This window comes from Passer montanus, unplaced genomic scaffold, assembly GCF_014805655.1.
Source record: "Passer montanus isolate IOZ18808 unplaced genomic scaffold, ASM1480565v1 scaffold1, whole genome shotgun sequence".
Classification (NCBI taxonomy): Eukaryota; Metazoa; Chordata; class Aves; order Passeriformes; family Passeridae; genus Passer; species Passer montanus.
The window spans coordinates 14,512,248-14,529,533 of record NW_024356504.1 but is presented as its reverse complement, the minus strand read 5'-3'; the positions used below and the strand labels follow the sequence as shown (position 1 = coordinate 14,529,533).

The 17,286-nt window shown below is 42.9% G+C and overlaps 1 protein-coding gene across 6 annotated transcripts; it reads left to right on the top strand.

Moving 5' to 3' along the window:
* TMEM169 (transmembrane protein 169) lies at nt 1-16,825 on the top strand. 6 transcript variants are annotated; one of them, XM_039715143.1, is made up of 5 exons: nt 1-62; nt 641-832; nt 11,015-11,453; nt 12,943-13,231; nt 13,348-16,825. In XM_039715143.1, the coding sequence occupies exons 3-5, from the start codon at nt 11,150-11,152 to the stop codon at nt 13,493-13,495; spliced, it is 741 nt and encodes a 246-aa protein (XP_039571077.1). In that variant the 5' UTR covers nt 1-62; nt 641-832; nt 11,015-11,149; the 3' UTR covers nt 13,496-16,825. The 6 variants fall into 6 exon arrangements, with proteins under 6 accessions (XP_039571077.1, XP_039570809.1, XP_039570646.1 ...); XM_039714875.1 differs by having other exon boundaries at nt 641-742; nt 12,943-16,825; XM_039714712.1 differs by having other exon boundaries at nt 12,943-16,825.
* Nucleotides 16,826-17,286: the final 461 nt, after the last annotated feature.

The window sequence follows — 17,286 nt, the reverse complement described above, 5'->3', positions numbered from 1 at the left end:
GCCGGCGGCGGCGGCGGTGCCCGGGTCCAGTGGCGCGGCACGGCGCGGCACCGCGGCGGCAGGTAAGGCGGGGGGGCGGCTGTCCGCTGTCGGTATGGCTCGGTTCCCGCCCCGCGGGGCAGGCACCGCTCAGCGCCGGGAGGGGTCGGAGCCTGGCGTGGCGCCGCGAGGTCGCCGCTGCAGCCCCGCAGTGAGCGCCCACCCGCCCGCAGCCGCGGGCTCGCCCGCTTGCCAGGACGGGTCTCCTTGGTTTTCTGTTCCGCTTCGGGTCACCTTCCCCGCGGAGGCGGGCAGGCGCCCCGAGGAGCAGCGGGAGCCGAGCCGCACCGGGAGCAGCCGGCGGCTGTCGCGGACAGAAGAAGGTGCTGGCGTGCTCCTGCCGCGGACAGTCCTCTCTCCGGGCTTGGACTTTGTAGGGAAGAGGCCGTGAAGACAGGTGACAGCGTGTACCATGTCCCCAGTAGAGTCATTTTGGGCTCAAATGCCTTTGTGGTCGTGATGTCCGTCCCCCCTCTCCCGGCCCCCTTAAAATGGCCCTAACTAAGCTCAGTATTAAGTGCTCTGCTGATTCAGAGGACAGGCAGCATGATTTTCTTTTCTATCCCACAGCGAAGTGACAGAGCATCCTTGTCCGTTGCAGGTGATTTTAACCGGCGCCGATGTGCCCAGCAGCATGTGTGTGCATGTTCAGTGTCTTTCCAGGCATCTCCTCTGTCCTCTGCAATAGAAGAGATGTTTGAAAGTATGTCTCAATTTTGTCGTGTTATTTTTGCCTTTGGAGAGTTGGCTAATGTGAGAAAAGAGTGAAGTTTGGGGGTTTTTTTAAAGACATGTAAGTAAAGTGGGAGAATCATTGAGTCTCTTTTGGGATTCTCATTTGTGAAATGAATTTATTTAGTTTTCCAAAAGCACATTTTAAGGTTTAATACTTTAAATCAGGGACAATTTTAGTATAATGTGTATATCCTGTAGTTCAGTGTGTTTCGATGGAAGCTGCTTACCCTCCTTTTAAGAGTGTGGGAGGGGGGGCATGGAGGAGTGAACTGGGTATCCAGATTCATTCACCTGAAATGAAAGGTTGACAAGACAGGGGTGCATTTCTGCATGGTGGCTTAGGCCAATAAGGAACTGTTAGACAAAAATGCCATTTTCAGGTGGGTCAGTGTTTGCAGAACCCATCAGTGTTGAAAGCATTCCACTTTCTGGGAGCAAAATGTGAAGCACTGTGAGTGACACTGCAAAAATTTTTTCCCCCCTCCTTTTAATTATCTTTCACAATCTGAGACTTCACAGATTCCCATTAACTGTCTCTGGCTGCCCTACATATCTTAGGCAGGCCATATCAGAGCAATCATTAATTAATCCCAGGGAGAAGCACTCATCTGTGCTAGTGAATTAGATCTTCATATTCCAGCCTGCCTGCCATCCCAACTGAGCTGCATGGCTCCAAGAAAAATCCAGTGGGCCTTTCTACTCATGTGACCTCCTTGACTTCAGTGTTCTTCCTAGAGAGCACTATCAAAGAATTTTTCTTCCCTATCAGGATATATTGCTTGGTTCCTGCAATTTCCCAGGAGCCACGGAAACGCCATAAATAAGGGGCTTATTACACATGAGTTAGGGTTCTGTGAGTGATGGGTGGGAGGAAAAAGGCATCAAGACTGGAGAGGAAGGAGGAGGGAAAAGGAGACATCCATTCCTTGGCATTCAGTGGAGGGTAGCCCCTTCTGGTACAAAATGTATTCACAAAAAATAGAGCTGGGATAACCAATGCTCACAGACATTTTCAGCAAAGCAGTGGCTTCTGTTCACTGTTGTGTGTGTTGCCTTTTGAACCAAGGACTCAAACTGTACCTTTGTGTGAATTTATTTGTCCCCAGTAGTTCAAATTCAAAATTATTTAATCTGAAAGGAAGAAAATCTTATTAACTAAAATAAATTTTAATCTTCTCATATGCTTGTACTTTTTAAATCACAAAGGAATGTTACTTTTCTTTTATTGAAAGTATTAAAACATGTCTGTCTGTCACTCCACACAGACAATGGTAAATTCAGTAAGGATAAGGCTTTTGCATATTGATGTTACTCTATAAACTTAATGTTAAGATTCTGAATTTTTATGTGTTAGAAAATAGTGTCTGATTAGACAGCTTATTTTTTTTCAGTATATGTCAGCTTGAATTTGGAAGAAAATAAATCTGCATTTAAAGCTTTTGAGTCTTAATTTTTGTTTTCTGAAGTTAACCATCTGACTTTTTTTTTGCCTTGGTATAACTATCACTTAAAACATCAACCATTCAAAAGTCAAAATGACAAAAAAAAAGAATTCAGTATTTTTTTCCAGTTGTCAGCTCATTTGGAGTTGTAGGATTAGCATATGTCATTCTTGAACATCCTCTTTTTTATTTACATATTGAAGAGAAAAAACTAGATTTCCTGTTTTTTTAGATTTCCTAGCTCCCAGATTGTGTCTTGGCTTTGAATGAAGTAGTTCAATTTATTGAGATGAATAGGAAACTCTGCATTTTCAGAAAAGGCTGCTTTTGTCCAAAGCTGTGCTTTGCCAGCCTATGGCTCAGATTGCACCTGCCAGTCCAGTATGCTGCCATGCTTTAAAAATCCTGGCACTGATATGTACTGCCTTGAGAATTCCTTCTGGCATGCTGTCCTTCAGGGTGTCTGTGCCCTCCTATAGCTCAAAATCGGTGTTGGCATGAGGAAAGGTCTCAAGAGTAGTTAAGTACCAACCTGATGAGAGAGAAGAGGTGGCTCCAAACAGGAGAGAAACCTCTGCAGGATTCAAACCCTGTGAGAGGTATGCTTGGGGTCAGCAGTCTCACAAGGAGGTGAGGGCAGAGGAGATTTAATGAAAAGCACCTTAGTGCAAGAAATAAAATTTTAGGGTTAGAGACAGCTTTTCATAGAGGATTTCTGCTAGTTAGCCTTCAGAAAAATGCAGGGTTGTACTCCAGTAGCCTCTGCTTTCCCAGACCCCACTCTTATTGGTGTTCCAGGCTCATATTTTTCTTCTCCTGGGACAGCAAAAACCACGCAAAGTGTAACAACAATAATTTCTTCTCTTCCATTACAAGAAATACTTGGATTGAGCCACAAGCAAATGAAAGCTGGCATGAGTTGTGTCCTTACCTCTCTCTAGACCTTTCCATGGGATTATGCAATAGGCCTCTTTGGAAATCCCTGCTACTTTCTCCTCCTGTCTGTACATTCTCTCCTGAGGCTGCTTTTCCTTTCATCAGCTCTCAACAGCAAGTGAGAGCCTTTCTGTTTTGTGGCTTCTGGTTTCCATATCAGAACAGCCTCCTGGTCAGACCCAGCTGACGTTCAGGCTCTCTGGTCAATTCATCTTTTTAGGGACTTCCTCTCTGGAAAGGCACTTTACTCTCAGCTATGTCTGGGGGGATTTCAGTCTAATTAGAAGATAATCAGGATTTTACAATCTTTTATCATTATCCCTAGCAATTTCACTCCAGTGATTTAAAAAAAAAAAAAAAAGAAAAAGAAAAAAAAAGGAGATACCAAGACAGACATCCCACTCAAAGCAGAGTTTGCAGTTGTGTGAGATATAGAATATCAGCATCAAACAGTTGAAACAGGTTCATAGGAAGATTTTCTAAACAATTACATACCCTGCTAATACCATACTAATGATACTGAAGCATTCACTTGTTTGCAATTCAAAGTGCTACATTTTTAATATCCTGGCATCACAGGTCTCTATCTCCACTTGTATCCAATCACAACTCCCCTGAGCCAAGTAATTCCTGCTCCTGGAGATACTGTCTAAATATCCTAGATTGTGTTTATTGTGCAATGCATTAAACAGTCCTGAATCACTCCCAAGGGAATATTCTAGTTCACTCTGTGTAGTTGTGCTTTCCAGCAACTCCTGGGCTGCAGCCAGGTGTTACTCAGAGAAAGCTCTGATTTGAAGCCCCCAAATATCTTGTCTAAAGAAGAACCACAGGATGTGTGTAGCTTGTTGTTGGTATTTTCAGATAATGCTTTCCAGACTGGATTTAGAATTGACTGTATTTTCCATTAGGCTGTATGGCTGCAACTGCTTCCTCTCTAATTGCAGGTATTTCAATGTGTGGTTTCTCCTCATTTTGTCAGAGAAAAGCACTGACTGGGGTGCTTGATCTTGCCAGCACAGAGCAGGGCAGGAAAGGGGACTGAGACTGAGATGATCAGGGATCTTCTGAGTAGGAAGGAAGGAAAAAAAGCCTGAGGTGTTAACCAGGGTCCCTGCTTCTAGTTATTGTAAAGGTCAGAAGAGTCCAGCATGCATTGAAACCTTCTCTTGAGACCACTGTGTGATGGAGGACTTGGAGCCCTTCACTGGCATCCCCTGCAGTCAGGTCTGTAGCAAAAGTCCTGTGTTAGCACAGGTGCTTCACCACTGGTGTTTCATGGCTTTGGAGCCACTCCCAGTGATTCTTACTTCCACGTGTGCATGTGTATGTGCTGTGTAGGTGTTTTCTCTGCACTCTGGTTTGTGTATGCAGCAACAGTTCCTAGAGCATCTTCCAAACCCATTGAAGGACAAGTTGGGTCTTATACCAATAAAAATACATGCTACACTTGATCCCAGCCTAAAGGCACTGCTGTGGAGGCAGGGTGTTTGACTAAAGTTGGTGGGATTGACTTTGTTCAGATATTCCTGTGGTACAGTGTAATCCATTAGTGACCTTGGCACATGGGGTAGGGATTGCAATGAGCACCTTCTCTTTCAAGATGCAGGATGGCTTGTTTTGGCAAATCCAGAAGTGAGGGGTAGAGCAGAACAACAGAAAGCATGCCTCTACAGTTGAAATTTCTTACAAAATTTAGAGACTTGGGTTGACTTTATTCAAGACTCATATCTAAATGCTTGGTTTGCTTTGAAGATTTCAAACCTTCCATTTCCAAATCAGGCTCCTTTTAAAACCTTGGTTCTCTTTAAAGTCTAATGTGCCCATGCCATTCCTTGACATTTTTAACATAGTATAATAAACATAAAGAAACAGTTATCATCCATGTGGAGGCAGTGGGAAGCTTTGTGTCTTTTATCTAAATTTTTCTTTCTTCTAGCAGTCTGTTCAAATAAGTGGGAAGACGAGGGCAAGACAGCATTTCAGGTTTTTGCTCCAAAAAAGGTAAACTAGTATAGTTGGGGGAGTTTTTAAAAGTTGGTATGCAAGAAAATTGACTAGGCATTCTATTTAATATAAAATAAAAATGCTTAGCTATTTTGTATGCTGTCTTCCAGCCTTCAGTAATAAGTGATCTGCACAGCAGTTACTGTTCTGTGACATTTGGAAAAGTTATGGAACAGCAAAGGAAAATAAAAAGAACTGATTCATAAAACAGATACTCTGCAAAATGTCCTTGACTTTTAAAAATATCCTTGGAAAATGTCATTCAGAAACAATAGTGATACCATGGAATGTATTTCTCCACTACTTTTTTTTGGGGTGTTTTGTCTGTATCTGTAGAATGCTGTCACTGAGTGTTTGGTGTATTGTGGAAGAATGGAAGGGAGAGCAAAAGTCCTGAGGGACCCAGCATGGCCCTGGGAGCCAGGAAGCCCTTAATCCACACCCAAGCAAGTCCAGTCTTGCTGCAGCTCCAGTGATAGTCAGCAGCTGAGCTGGCCACAGCAGGTTTGGCTCGCGGTGTGGTGCAGGGCTGGCCCTAATGGCACCTGCCAACAGGCAAGAGCTGTGTGCCTGTGATAAACTGGAGGGACTGGGCAAACTTGGGTCTCTCAGTGCTTGCCCACAGAAATCATGTTGCTTGCCCACACCTCCCTTTGCTTTTAGCTTGAGTTTTCAGCACGCTCTGCTCCTGAGGGGAAAGCATGGAGCACGGGGGTCCACTAGCAAACACCTGTAAATTTTTGGTGACTTGGGTCATCTTACTGTGTTATCCCTTCTGCTCAGGAGCTCAGTGCTGTCCTCTGCTTGTGGCGGTCCAGCTTAAAGTCTGCTCCTGCTTGGAAGCATCCCAGAGCATGGTCATTTTACTTGTTTCTCTTGGAAGCCTGTGGATTAAGCAGGGAGGGAAAGAGGGTGTGAACATTGAAATTTGGTGTTTGCTTTCTTTTACCATGCTGGGGTGGCAGAGGTAGATGTTTTCCTTTGTGTTTCTTGCTGTTGTTATACAGACACTTAATGCAGTCTGAAATCAGCCACTGCCAGGAGGGGAAGTTTTTCCCTCCTTCCTTAGACATTCCTTCCTGTAGAAGGAGCTGCTTGGTGAAGAATCTGTATGGCTAAAAATAACATTTTATTCTTTTCAGTGAGATAAATCCCCCTGTCAAGCTCACCACAAGCTGCACAGACCTGGTACTGATAGGGAGGAGCTGTTCTTGTCTCAGTGTCTGATATGTCATTCATCACAGCCTTGAGTATTTGCTAGTTTCAATTGTGCAATATAGTTTGATCTATTTCACCATGAAATAAAGAGGAAACAGACATTCTCTGTTTTAGCAGGTGAGGATGCATATGTGAAAGATAATGTGGAGTCATTTAGGTATTTAAAACAGATCCAAAGCTGTGGAGAGAGGCCTACCATTTGGCCCTTTTCCTACATCATGAGTGAATTAGATTTGCTTTCTTATATACGTCTTGTCACATGTTTTTCTAGGGCCTGGGGGCTGCACGTTCTGCATTAGACCAATGCATTTCATCGTAACACAATTGGCTGATGGCAGACAGATCTGTCCTGAGCAGCTGGATGCATCTAATACCACCTATTTTTCATGTGTACAGTTTGCCCCTGCAATTATAGCAGATAACCCCTTTAAAAATACTAGGGATTGGAAAAGATCCTTTGGGTAACATGCATGGTCAAAACCACACACATGCACGTGCACAAAATCAGAGGCAGGGGTTGAGTGGAGATGGGATGGGGGATGCAGAGGTTATGGAATAAAAGCAGCAAGCAAAGGAAGATCTGTGGCTGGGAAGCTTTCTCAAGGTGTGTCTCTGGAGTACATTTCCCTTCATCTCTTCCCCATCCTGCATAAATCACAGTGCTTCTAAAGCACAGGTTGTTTTTTCGTTTCTGCAGACAACTCCTGCATGATGTGAGTGAAGACGCCGTGCCAGTTCTTCTTATGTGTTGTACATTTTATGTGACTATAAAAATAAAAATTTATGCTCCTTGCTGCTTACCGTCTACATTTTTTCCTCTCATGTCTACTCTGAGCAGTCATAAAAAGGTTACTTGTGCTGTAGCTGGGATTTAAGATCAAGGATTTTATTAGCTTGCAGGAAGGCTCTTCCTCCCCATCTGCATTCAAACCAGATAATTTCTCTTCTGTTAGCAGCAGGATCAAACCCTGAAAACCAATGGAAGAAGCTTCCTTTGACCTAAATGGTGCAAGGCCAAGCTTTTAGGCTCCTGTTTTGTGTGTCAAAGACTATTACTGTCACAGGAAACATAAGCAGCCGTAGCTTTCCTGCATAGTAACAGAAGACTGTGCTTCTAAAAATTACTCTACAAAGTGTTTTTAGAGAGCAGCCTCCCCAGGGTTCTCCATCTGTTTTCATATGGAGATTAATAACAAATTGTTTGGCTAATAAACGGCTCCTTGCTATCTCTGAAATATGACCATTTCTTTTCCTTCCCTCCCATGGACAGTTATTAGATTCCTGTCTGCCCCTGTGCACCCACGCTGGGCCATCACTAGTATGGGATACACAGCAACTGTTAATGTTTCAGCTCCATAGCAAGGCTTTTAAAGGGTGAAGGTTTTGGTGTGTGGCTGAAGAAACTGGTGCTGTGGACAGCTGTGTAGTGCTGAGGGCCAGCCTTATTCTTAGAAGTGGTAAAGAAAAGGAAGAGAGGAAAATGAAGCTCTTTGTACACTACTGTGATTCTGCAAGAGCCCATTTCTTGTTTGCAGCTACAGAGAAAATATTTCCAGGAAAAATGGGACTGAGGTTTGAACCTGTTTAACTCAGCAGCACTCCTGTGGGATGTAGGGCTGATGGTGATATTTTGAAGTGCTGTGTTCAGAAGTTCTGGACCAGCTGGCAGGGGATATTCTAGCTGCTTCAGTGGAAAACCAATGAGAGAAAAAGAAACATGTACTGTGAGAACAGGCATAAGATCAGGAGGGTTCTTTGTGATCTTCAATCTGACTGCTCCTTAATGCAAACCAGAGGACTTTCTGTCTTCAGGTCAAGGTGACCAAAAATTCTGCCAAGACAGCCAGTCCAGATTTGGAAGTTTCCCATGACAGTTTATCACCCAGTGATATACCAAGGGACACCTACCCACTTTGTTAAAACACCTACCTAACATCTGCCCTGTATTTACATCTTTCAGCTTTTTATCATCTTTCAGCTTTTTATCTTGCTGCATCCTCCTCTGCTGGGTCATAAGGATCTCCTACATGCTTTTGGTTTTGATGTAGACAGACTGACATCAGATTTTACCTTCTCGTGCCGTTAAACACAATAATCTGGGCTCCTTCACTTCCTTTTCCCAAGGGCTTTGCCTCAGCCACAGCAACACTGCTTCTTAGGGGCTTGTCCCCCATTGCCCATTCCCTCTCCTTTTATCAGCAGGAGGACAAATTGAGCTGCCACTCTCAGATTCCCTGCTGTGGAGGTGTTTCTAGTCCTGCTGGTAGCTCACAGAGGCGGTGGCTGCTGTAGTGGGCTGGGAACATCAGACATAGCAAAATAACTGGGGGATCATGGGCATCTTCTGGTCATTAATCAGTGCTCTACCTGCGTGATGAGCACAAGAACAGAGCACAGATTGCCAGTGCCTGTCTATGAGAGATTCAGAAAGGATGTCACCTTGCTGCCTTCACAGACAAGGCACAACTAGTCCTTTGGGCTTTGGCATCACACTGAGAACTGACATTAGCTTGTCATCCACTGTGAGTTTAAGCAAGGCCACAGCTGGATCAACTTTAAGAAAAAAAAGTGCCCAACTACAAATATTTGCCTGTAGATTTGTGTTACTTTTAAATGTTACTTGTAAGTCATCCCCTTCTCAAGTCAGTAGGGACTGAACATGGAACTACAGCCAGGAACTTTGGGAATCTAATCAACTTCTGTGTCTCCAGACTTTTAGTAGATTATTCCAAAAGTGATGCTTTTGGTTTCTGTTTCCAGGCCCATTGGCCTGTTTTCCTCACTTTTGGAAGCAGAATCTCACTGTTGTCTCATTAGGCTCAATCAGGTAATTTCAAAGTCTTATAAATGCAAAACATGAAGTTTTACAGCTGATTTTCAGAGAAAACTGTTAGAGTCTATTGTACTTCCTGAATTAATTTACTACAAAGGGTGAGTTTATTCCATTGCATAAATTAATACCATTTACCCCTAAAGGCATTAAAAGAAAAAAAAAAACCCAACAAACGAAAGCTTACATGAATTTCTGTTTTCCAGCGTATCTGTTAATTTAGACATACATATATTATGGCAGGTGTGATGGCAATCTAAACAGATTCTTTCCAGCCATGCTGCAGAACTAAAAATATTGTCTGCCCAGTAATTTAGAAGTAGCCTGGCTTCTGCAGTATACTGAATCTTGAGGGGTTTTTAAGTCCATTTTATGTGTCTTCTGATCACCAGGGAAGATTTATTTTCTCTAATGCATAAAAAAATCTGAATTGTTGAATTCTTCAAATCTCCATAGAGCCAAATGGGCAGAGTCTTAGGTGTTTAAGTGCTGCAATTAGAAGTTTTGTGTGGGTGTGGTGTGTTTAAGTGTGAGTGTACCAGACATAAATAGTTGATCTAAAGTTCTGCACAAAATTTCAAAACAAACCAGCAAAATCTTAGATCTGTGGGAAGACCAGGACCATACTGCCAAATTTAAAAATGTTTAACTTTTTTCTGTCATCCATTCAAGTTAAACTATTTCCCCAGCATTATGTAGGCTATAAACTATGATACTTGTGTTTCTTAGTTTCCTGTTAAAGGAAAGACTCAGTTACTAGGTAGAAGCTTAATTATTGGTCAGTTGCATTCTTTTAAATATAATGTTCATGTAAATGTGCCACAGAGCTCTTCAGGGTTGTTAAAATGCTATTCATTGTATTCAGATTTGTACCTAAATGCTTCATGAATACTTGGCACAGTCAGTTTCCTTAAATGTTATGAAATCTGAGAACCATTAATCCTTTTTCCATATTCATGGAGCAGGATTTTTCTGCCTCAATGCATGTTTAATTATGTGGTTTTTACTTAGGTAGCCTTCTCATGGATGACAGTTTCACTTGATATCGCTGTTAACTTTGCTTGAATGAGGAGCAAAAATTTATTTTTGCTAAAAAGATTTGTGAACACTTGTGTTCTCTGTGCAATCAGAAGAACTTGCTGTGGTTCCCAATTCCCTCTCCAGCAGAGTCATCTTAAAAATAATTTTGCTTTAAATCCACTGTATATTCTGTGTTTTCAAAGTATGGCAACTACATATTGCTAAATTGTTAAAGTTTGAAACAGCACTCATTTTGACATAATTTGATTAATTTTTGTAATATCCTTGCAGAGGGGAGTAAATCATTAGAAGCTCAAAATGAGAAAGGCTGGCACCAATATAGCTGTTGTAATGCTGGACAAGCACAGTGTTCCTGTTGCAGTTGTTTCTAGGCCAGTCCCTTAAATTGGTCAACTTCTTTTACTTCTATTGTTTCAATTCTTTATTCTGATGCATTGGGCCAAAACTATTGTTTTCTGTTTGTTTCCAGCATTACAGAGGAATGTTAAATTCATCCAGTTAGCTGGCTGTTTAATCCCTTCTTATAAATTTTAATACTCTTTCCAGTAGTTTTGGTTTGTTATAGTGAAAACTGGACCCTAAGAATCAAGATAGATTAGATACCACAAAATATGTAGCCATGTAAGAGAACTGATCTTCAGGACAGTAATAGAGATCTTCAGATGACATTTAAACCAGTTGGAAGTAAATGTTTTGAGGAAAATTCTGACAATTTTTTCTGCTTGGTAAGACAAAGACACATTTTCAGCTTTCTCTCTCATTTTAGGCTGAGAATGGAGTGCATAGTTTGGATACCAGCAGTGGGACGTCTTACCAGAACAAAGCATCCATGGGACCATTGTTAATCAATGACTTCTAAGTGCAGGATCGGTGCAGTTGGATTGGAAACAGGTGCTACAAGATGCCGGGTGAGGTGACTGAGAGCAGCAGCGGGATGGAGGAGACTGTGCAAAAAGACAGCAAGTCTGGAGGCCAGAGCCCTCGCTGTGGCACAATGAGAAGGGCTGTGGCAACCACTGTCACCTTTGATGGGGAAGCCACTATGGACCGCAGGAAAAAGAAGAAGAAAGAGTCCAGGCCTGAGTCAATAATAGTGTATCGGTCCGAGAATGACAATAAGGTGGAAGAAGAACAGGCGGATGAAGAAGGAGGGGAGAAGAGCTCTGAGGAAGGCTCCAAGTTCCTGGGTCAGTCTATGACAGATGGTATGTAGTCCTGAGAATACTCACTTCACATAAGCTTTTTTGATGCCATCATTCTCTAAGGTCAAATGGAAGTGACTGTGGGAGCAACCCTCTCCAAGACTGCAGGCAAGGAGAGCTTGAGTTCATACATGAAAATGCTCTGAAACAGAAAGCATTTCAGGCTGATTTGGGATGTCACCTGCAGTTCTTTGCAAACTTTGGGTTTTGCTACAGTTTTAGTTTTAAGTGTCTGTGCTGGTTGGGGTTGATGTGCTGCTTGCAGTGCTATGCATGCATTAAGCCAATGATGTCATTCTAAGCCATGATGAAGCCACTGACCATGCCTGAACAACTGCCTGTTAAGTAAAAGGATGGAAGCAGATGGAGTTAGTGGCTCTACCTTTGGTAGGGAATTTAACTCATTATCTAGGATTTGCTGTTGCCTTCTGTTTGCATGCACTTAGCACGGCTTCCTCTTGAAGGATGATTATTTGGCAAGGTCATCATGGGGCATCTTCAAGTCACTTTCACTTCTGCTATCTGTCCTGGGTACCCTTGCAGGGAAGAAGTGTGGAAGGGAGATCCTGTGGCTAAATACTCTTGTGAGTCAGCAGAGCAGGCTGAGAGGGACTTAAATGTTCCTGGTCCACCAGGTGCCCCCATGATCCCAGACCCTATCACTACTTGCCTGCTGCCTTCCTACTTTTGTGGAGCACTTCAAGCTGCTCAGCCACTTTTTAAGAGTTTCTGAAGACTTTCTTCCAAGCTAGTCAGAATTAAGACCAGGAGGAAATATACTGTAGTTCCAAAGAAGAGTTTATGTCCAGTGCCACTGCATGGCCCATCCTATGCCAATGTCACTTGAAAGCTAAAACAGTCCCTTTGTAACTTTAACACATACACCAGCGCTGTCCAGTTTGGTGCCTCTACTGATCTCTTAAAATGCCAATATAATTTTATGACAGTTTGTTAAGTTTTTCTAAACTTCAAAAATTAATTTGGATTGAGATACAATGCAAATATAAAGTGAAATATTAGCTATTCACCTATAATTCCATGTGTGGATATGCTCATTCCAAAACAAAAGTCTCAGTGATACTTATCTAATCAATCCCAAACGTCCATGCTGCTCAGCAATAAATCCATGAAGTAAACAGAAAATAGACATACCATTTTCAATTGAGTTACTCTGTCTCATTCTCTCTCACTCTTCTATACTCTTGCAGCACTTTGCCTTCACCTGTTGTCCCTAGTGGAGACACTGGAGTTTTCTTCCTTGTGATTTCTATCATCTGGAATTCCTGTCTTTTTCCTCTTTAGCTCTTCTTCCATTTTCTTCTGTGGTAATTTTCTTCATACTGCATTGCTTCTTGTTTTCCATCTTTTTAAATTTGATTTTACATGTAACTCCTTGTGGACTACCTAATTGTCTTTGGGGTCTTTGAAGATTTACACAAAATACTTTGTACAGAAAATAAATCTGATATAGATGAGCTTATCTGTGTTGTAGGTGTCTGGAACATGCCTTTAGACAGCCGCTATGTCACCTTGACTGGAACAATCACCAGAGGAAAGAAGAAGGGTCAGATGGTGGACATCCACGTCACCCTAACGGATAAAGAGCTGCAGGAACTGGCTAAGTCAAAGGAACCTCCTAAAGAAGATGTGACTGAGAAAAAGAAGAAATGTGATGTTGGGTTAGACAGAGGACCTCACATCGTCCTCTGGACCATCATCTGCCTCCCCATCATTTTTGTAGTGTCCTTCGTGGTTTCATTCTACTATGGAACCATTACATGGTACAACATCTTCTTGGTGTACAATGAAGAGAGGACCTTCTGGCACAAAATCACCTTTTGTCCCTTTTTGATTATCTCCTACCCAATTATAATTATGGTTGTTTCTTTCTCCCTAGGCCTGTATTCAGCTCTAGCCCAGGTAGCATGGTCTTTTGGGTACTGGTGGCACGCTGTCAGGGATATGGAGAAAGGATTCTGTGGCTGGCTCTGCAGCAAGCTGGGCTTGGAAGATTGTTCTCCATACAGCATTGTCGAGCTGCTTGATTCTGACAATATCTCAGGTAGTCTCTCTGGCAAGAGCTCTGCGCAGGGGGTTGAGACCTCAGCAGTCTGAGCCTTTGTCCTGGATGACTATTTTGGTCATACACCAGTGTTCTCACCTAGAAAATAACACGCTGATTCTTTTTAAAAATATACATATATATTTAAACACAGACTTAATGAATAAAATGTTGGGCTGAGAGTCCTCTTTAAATGTCACAGAATGCAAGAATGCTAGCTTCACATGCTCTGGGTGGGGAGGTGCATGGCTTTCCAAGGATTTGTCATGTGTTGTAGCTAATTACAGCTTCTGGGAATCATAAGGAAATCCAGGTCTGCAGGGCTCTGGCTGTTTGTGGAGTAGCAGAGACATATTATGAAAAGTCCACTTCTGTCAAGGTAGACTTTACTTTTCAGCGATAGGACATAGTAGTGACCTATGACACAGTGAAAAGAAGTCTCTGCTCAGGGGATGAACTTGAAGAGATAGGAACCCATTCAGAGGTGAAGGCTAAATTGCAAAATGTATGATGTTCCTGCAATTTTCTTAGAAAGGATCCTTTCCCAGTCCTTCCAACAAGAGCAGCTAACTTAGGCAGGCTGACTGCTTAGACAGTGTCAGAGTCCAGTGTCACAGACCACTGGAATAGTGGGAGAGGACACCATAGCTGCCAACAAAGGTGAGTGAGTTCTGCACTGACCTGAAACAGCCCCATTGCACAATGGAAGAGCAGGGCTTGCTTTGTAACGTGTGTAACCTGATGGGGCTGTCACCAAGAGCCCTCAAGTGGCTGCAGGTGCTCAGATAGCTGCTTGGAACACATCTGCAGTGGATCTCTTGATATGTGCACCGATAGGGAGGAATGATCTACAGGAGTCATACACAGTGTGCAGTGCAAACAGCTGTATTATAGGGAGGAAACACCTGCTCTAAGAAGGTGCCTGCCCCTAAGGAGGGGCAATCCATTTACATCTCACTGCAATGCAGGTGTGGACTTGCAGCACCTGGATTTAGGGAGGTGGAGTTGAAGGCACTTGGGATGCAAAGGGCTCTGAAACAAGTTATTCTGGTTTTCAAGTTGCTCTTATGGAAGAGCTGTTGGACCTCCTGTTTCAGAATGGGGGAGTCCAGAAGTTCATATCTGTGCCTGAGCTCTAGAAATCTGTTTCACCTTCCCCACCTTATCCCTCTTCCTATTTATTTATATGGAAGAGCAATGGATCATACATTCTTCTCCCCTCATGTCTCATTTTCGTAATGGGTTTCCCTCCTTTTTGGATTTTTCATGGCATCACAGTGGGCTCCCTGACCAGGCTGAGGTGGCCACCATAGGCTGGAGAAATTTTAATTGTCTCTAAAAAATGACTAGCAGAAAATTTCTTTATTCTTGATCACCTGTTGGGGTTTTGGCCTAAGAAGGAGATGAACAAAATAAAAGAGAGGTATAGCAGATTCTAATGGGGACTGAGTAACACATCTGAAACATAGTTAATCTTCTCAGTGCTCCAGTTCAGCTGGTGCTGCTGGAAAGTCTGTGAGGCCCAAGCCAGAGGAGCCCACCATTTCCTTGTGTGTAGGTAGGTAAGTGTGGCGTGCAGTCTGTCAGCTGCACAGTCACTCCTGTCTCTGTAGTGTCTCACTTCCCCAGTCTCCCTGTCAGGGGGAACTGCTCTAGTTTTAGGATGGTAAAAAGAAGCATTCAGAAGCTGGATTTCACAGAAACTAATGCTTTGTGTTGCATTTGAAGGTTGAGCTCAAGACTACATTGACTGTCCTGGTTAGAGCATCTGGGAACTGGTGATGTATAAACAAGTCCATCTGATCCTCTAGTCCTGACACTGAGAAATAAGCAGTTCCTGCTGCATCCTTGTCCCTAGGAGATCAAAGGAGCCTCTTAGCATTTGGTGAAGGCTCAACAGTAAATAATGCACAAGCCAAATATCAGCAGCATCTTGGCCCCAAACTTAACTGGGAAAGCAGTGGTGCTCCCTGGGCACAGGTAGAGCCAGGCTGTGTTTGTTGCTTCCTACTGTCATTTTTTACTGGTGAAGACTTTCAAAGCAATTACCAACTTCCAAAAAAAAAAAAAAAAGTAGACCCCAATCTGTGAGATGTCAGGTGGTTTAGTGAGATTCAAAGAGGTCAAGCAGTGGAATGCCTTTCACAGGCCTGTTCCAATCAGGCAAGCTGATATGCCTCTGAATTAATGGAGATGCTGAGGATAAGCCATGCCAGTGCTGGCAATCTGTAGTAACCCAGTGCAGCCACTCTGCTTAATACTGCTCCACATGGAAACTGCAGGCTCCCACATGGCTGGAGAATGGGAATAAGTGATGCTTAACAAGCATTAAGGAAAAAGAAGGTCCAGTGGCAAGTGTTCTCACGCTTTGCCTAAAGGGACACTGCTGGCATGAAAGGGGTGGATTGTGTATCTTGGCCTCAACATGCAGCAGACAGGTTTGGGGAAAGGATGGCTGGCAAGTGTGCATTGCTGCAGAGGAGAAACCCAATTCAGCTGTCACTGCCAAACAGCAGCTGTTCAAGGCTAGACGAAAGGCTGGGGTCAGTAGCACAAAGAGCCTTCAGCTTACAGAGGGCTTGAATGATAAATACCAGCTCATTACAGAATACATCCATGTGAAATGTCTGCTGAGCTGCAGGATTTGCTTTCAGGATTGCTAACAGTCCTCTGGAGTGGAGACAAAACCAAATCTGTGCCTCTTACTGCTACGTAGACACAAAGGAGCATCAGAGAAATCATAGTACCCTCCCTCTGCAGTGGCAGCTGTGCTTCTGGGTTTGGAGGTCACATTTTGGGGGATTTGCTGGGACAATCCATCATGTGTTTTCTACTTCTTTACACTTACCTAAGCTTTCATTGGCTCCTGCTAAATTCAAGGCATTCCGTCATTGATTTTGGTGGGGGCTATTTTAAGCTTGGGGTTAGTTCTGGTGCTTGGGGTTAGTTTTGGTGCTATTTGTAAAAGTTTAATTCAGACTTTTCTCTAAAAAACTGGATAACTTTCTCTCTTGCCCACTATCCTCTGTAGTAGTTTGCCTGTTGCAAAATATATAATAATAAATTGTTGTAATAGAAAAAAGCACAAGTTTTTGTCTTGTTCTACCCTGCTTTCAGAAACAAGTAATTTCTGCTTATGTGCCACTCTCAGACTGCAGGGAATTCGTTTTTCTGATTGTTGAGTGTGTTTCTGGCTGCTCTAGTCTGGATGTTTTTTAATTAAAGATACTGTTTGCTGATTATTGTTTTCAATTGCATTCCCTTTTCCCATCCTTGCTGGCCTGGGTGGAGAATAAAGATGTATGTGGCTTTACAGGAGTGTTGCTCTCATGCTTCTGTTTTACTTTGTGTTAAAATCAGTGCTGTGGGATGGACACAGTCATTATATGCTGATAATTGATTAGAATTCCTTGTTTCTGAAGATCCGCTTTAAAGTGTGTCTGAAATGGGTTGAAGTTCTACCCCTTGTTCAACAATGCCTATCCAGAATTGTCATATGTCTCTGGGGCCTGGGCTATTTATTTTTACTTCATAACTCACAAATGAAAACTTTTGATTTAATTTTACTCATTGGGTGTCTGTTTAGCTTTAGCCACAAGGATTTATAGTGGGGGACACACTTCCATACTAAAACAAGGAGTACTTTCAACTCTTCAGACATGGTTTGTGTGTCTGTGACTTGGAGCTGCTATTTACAGCTCTGCTCCAAAGATTTCTTACAACCCTGGGTACTTCAGGAATGACTGTGATAAGTCAAAGGAGAATCCACCAGTA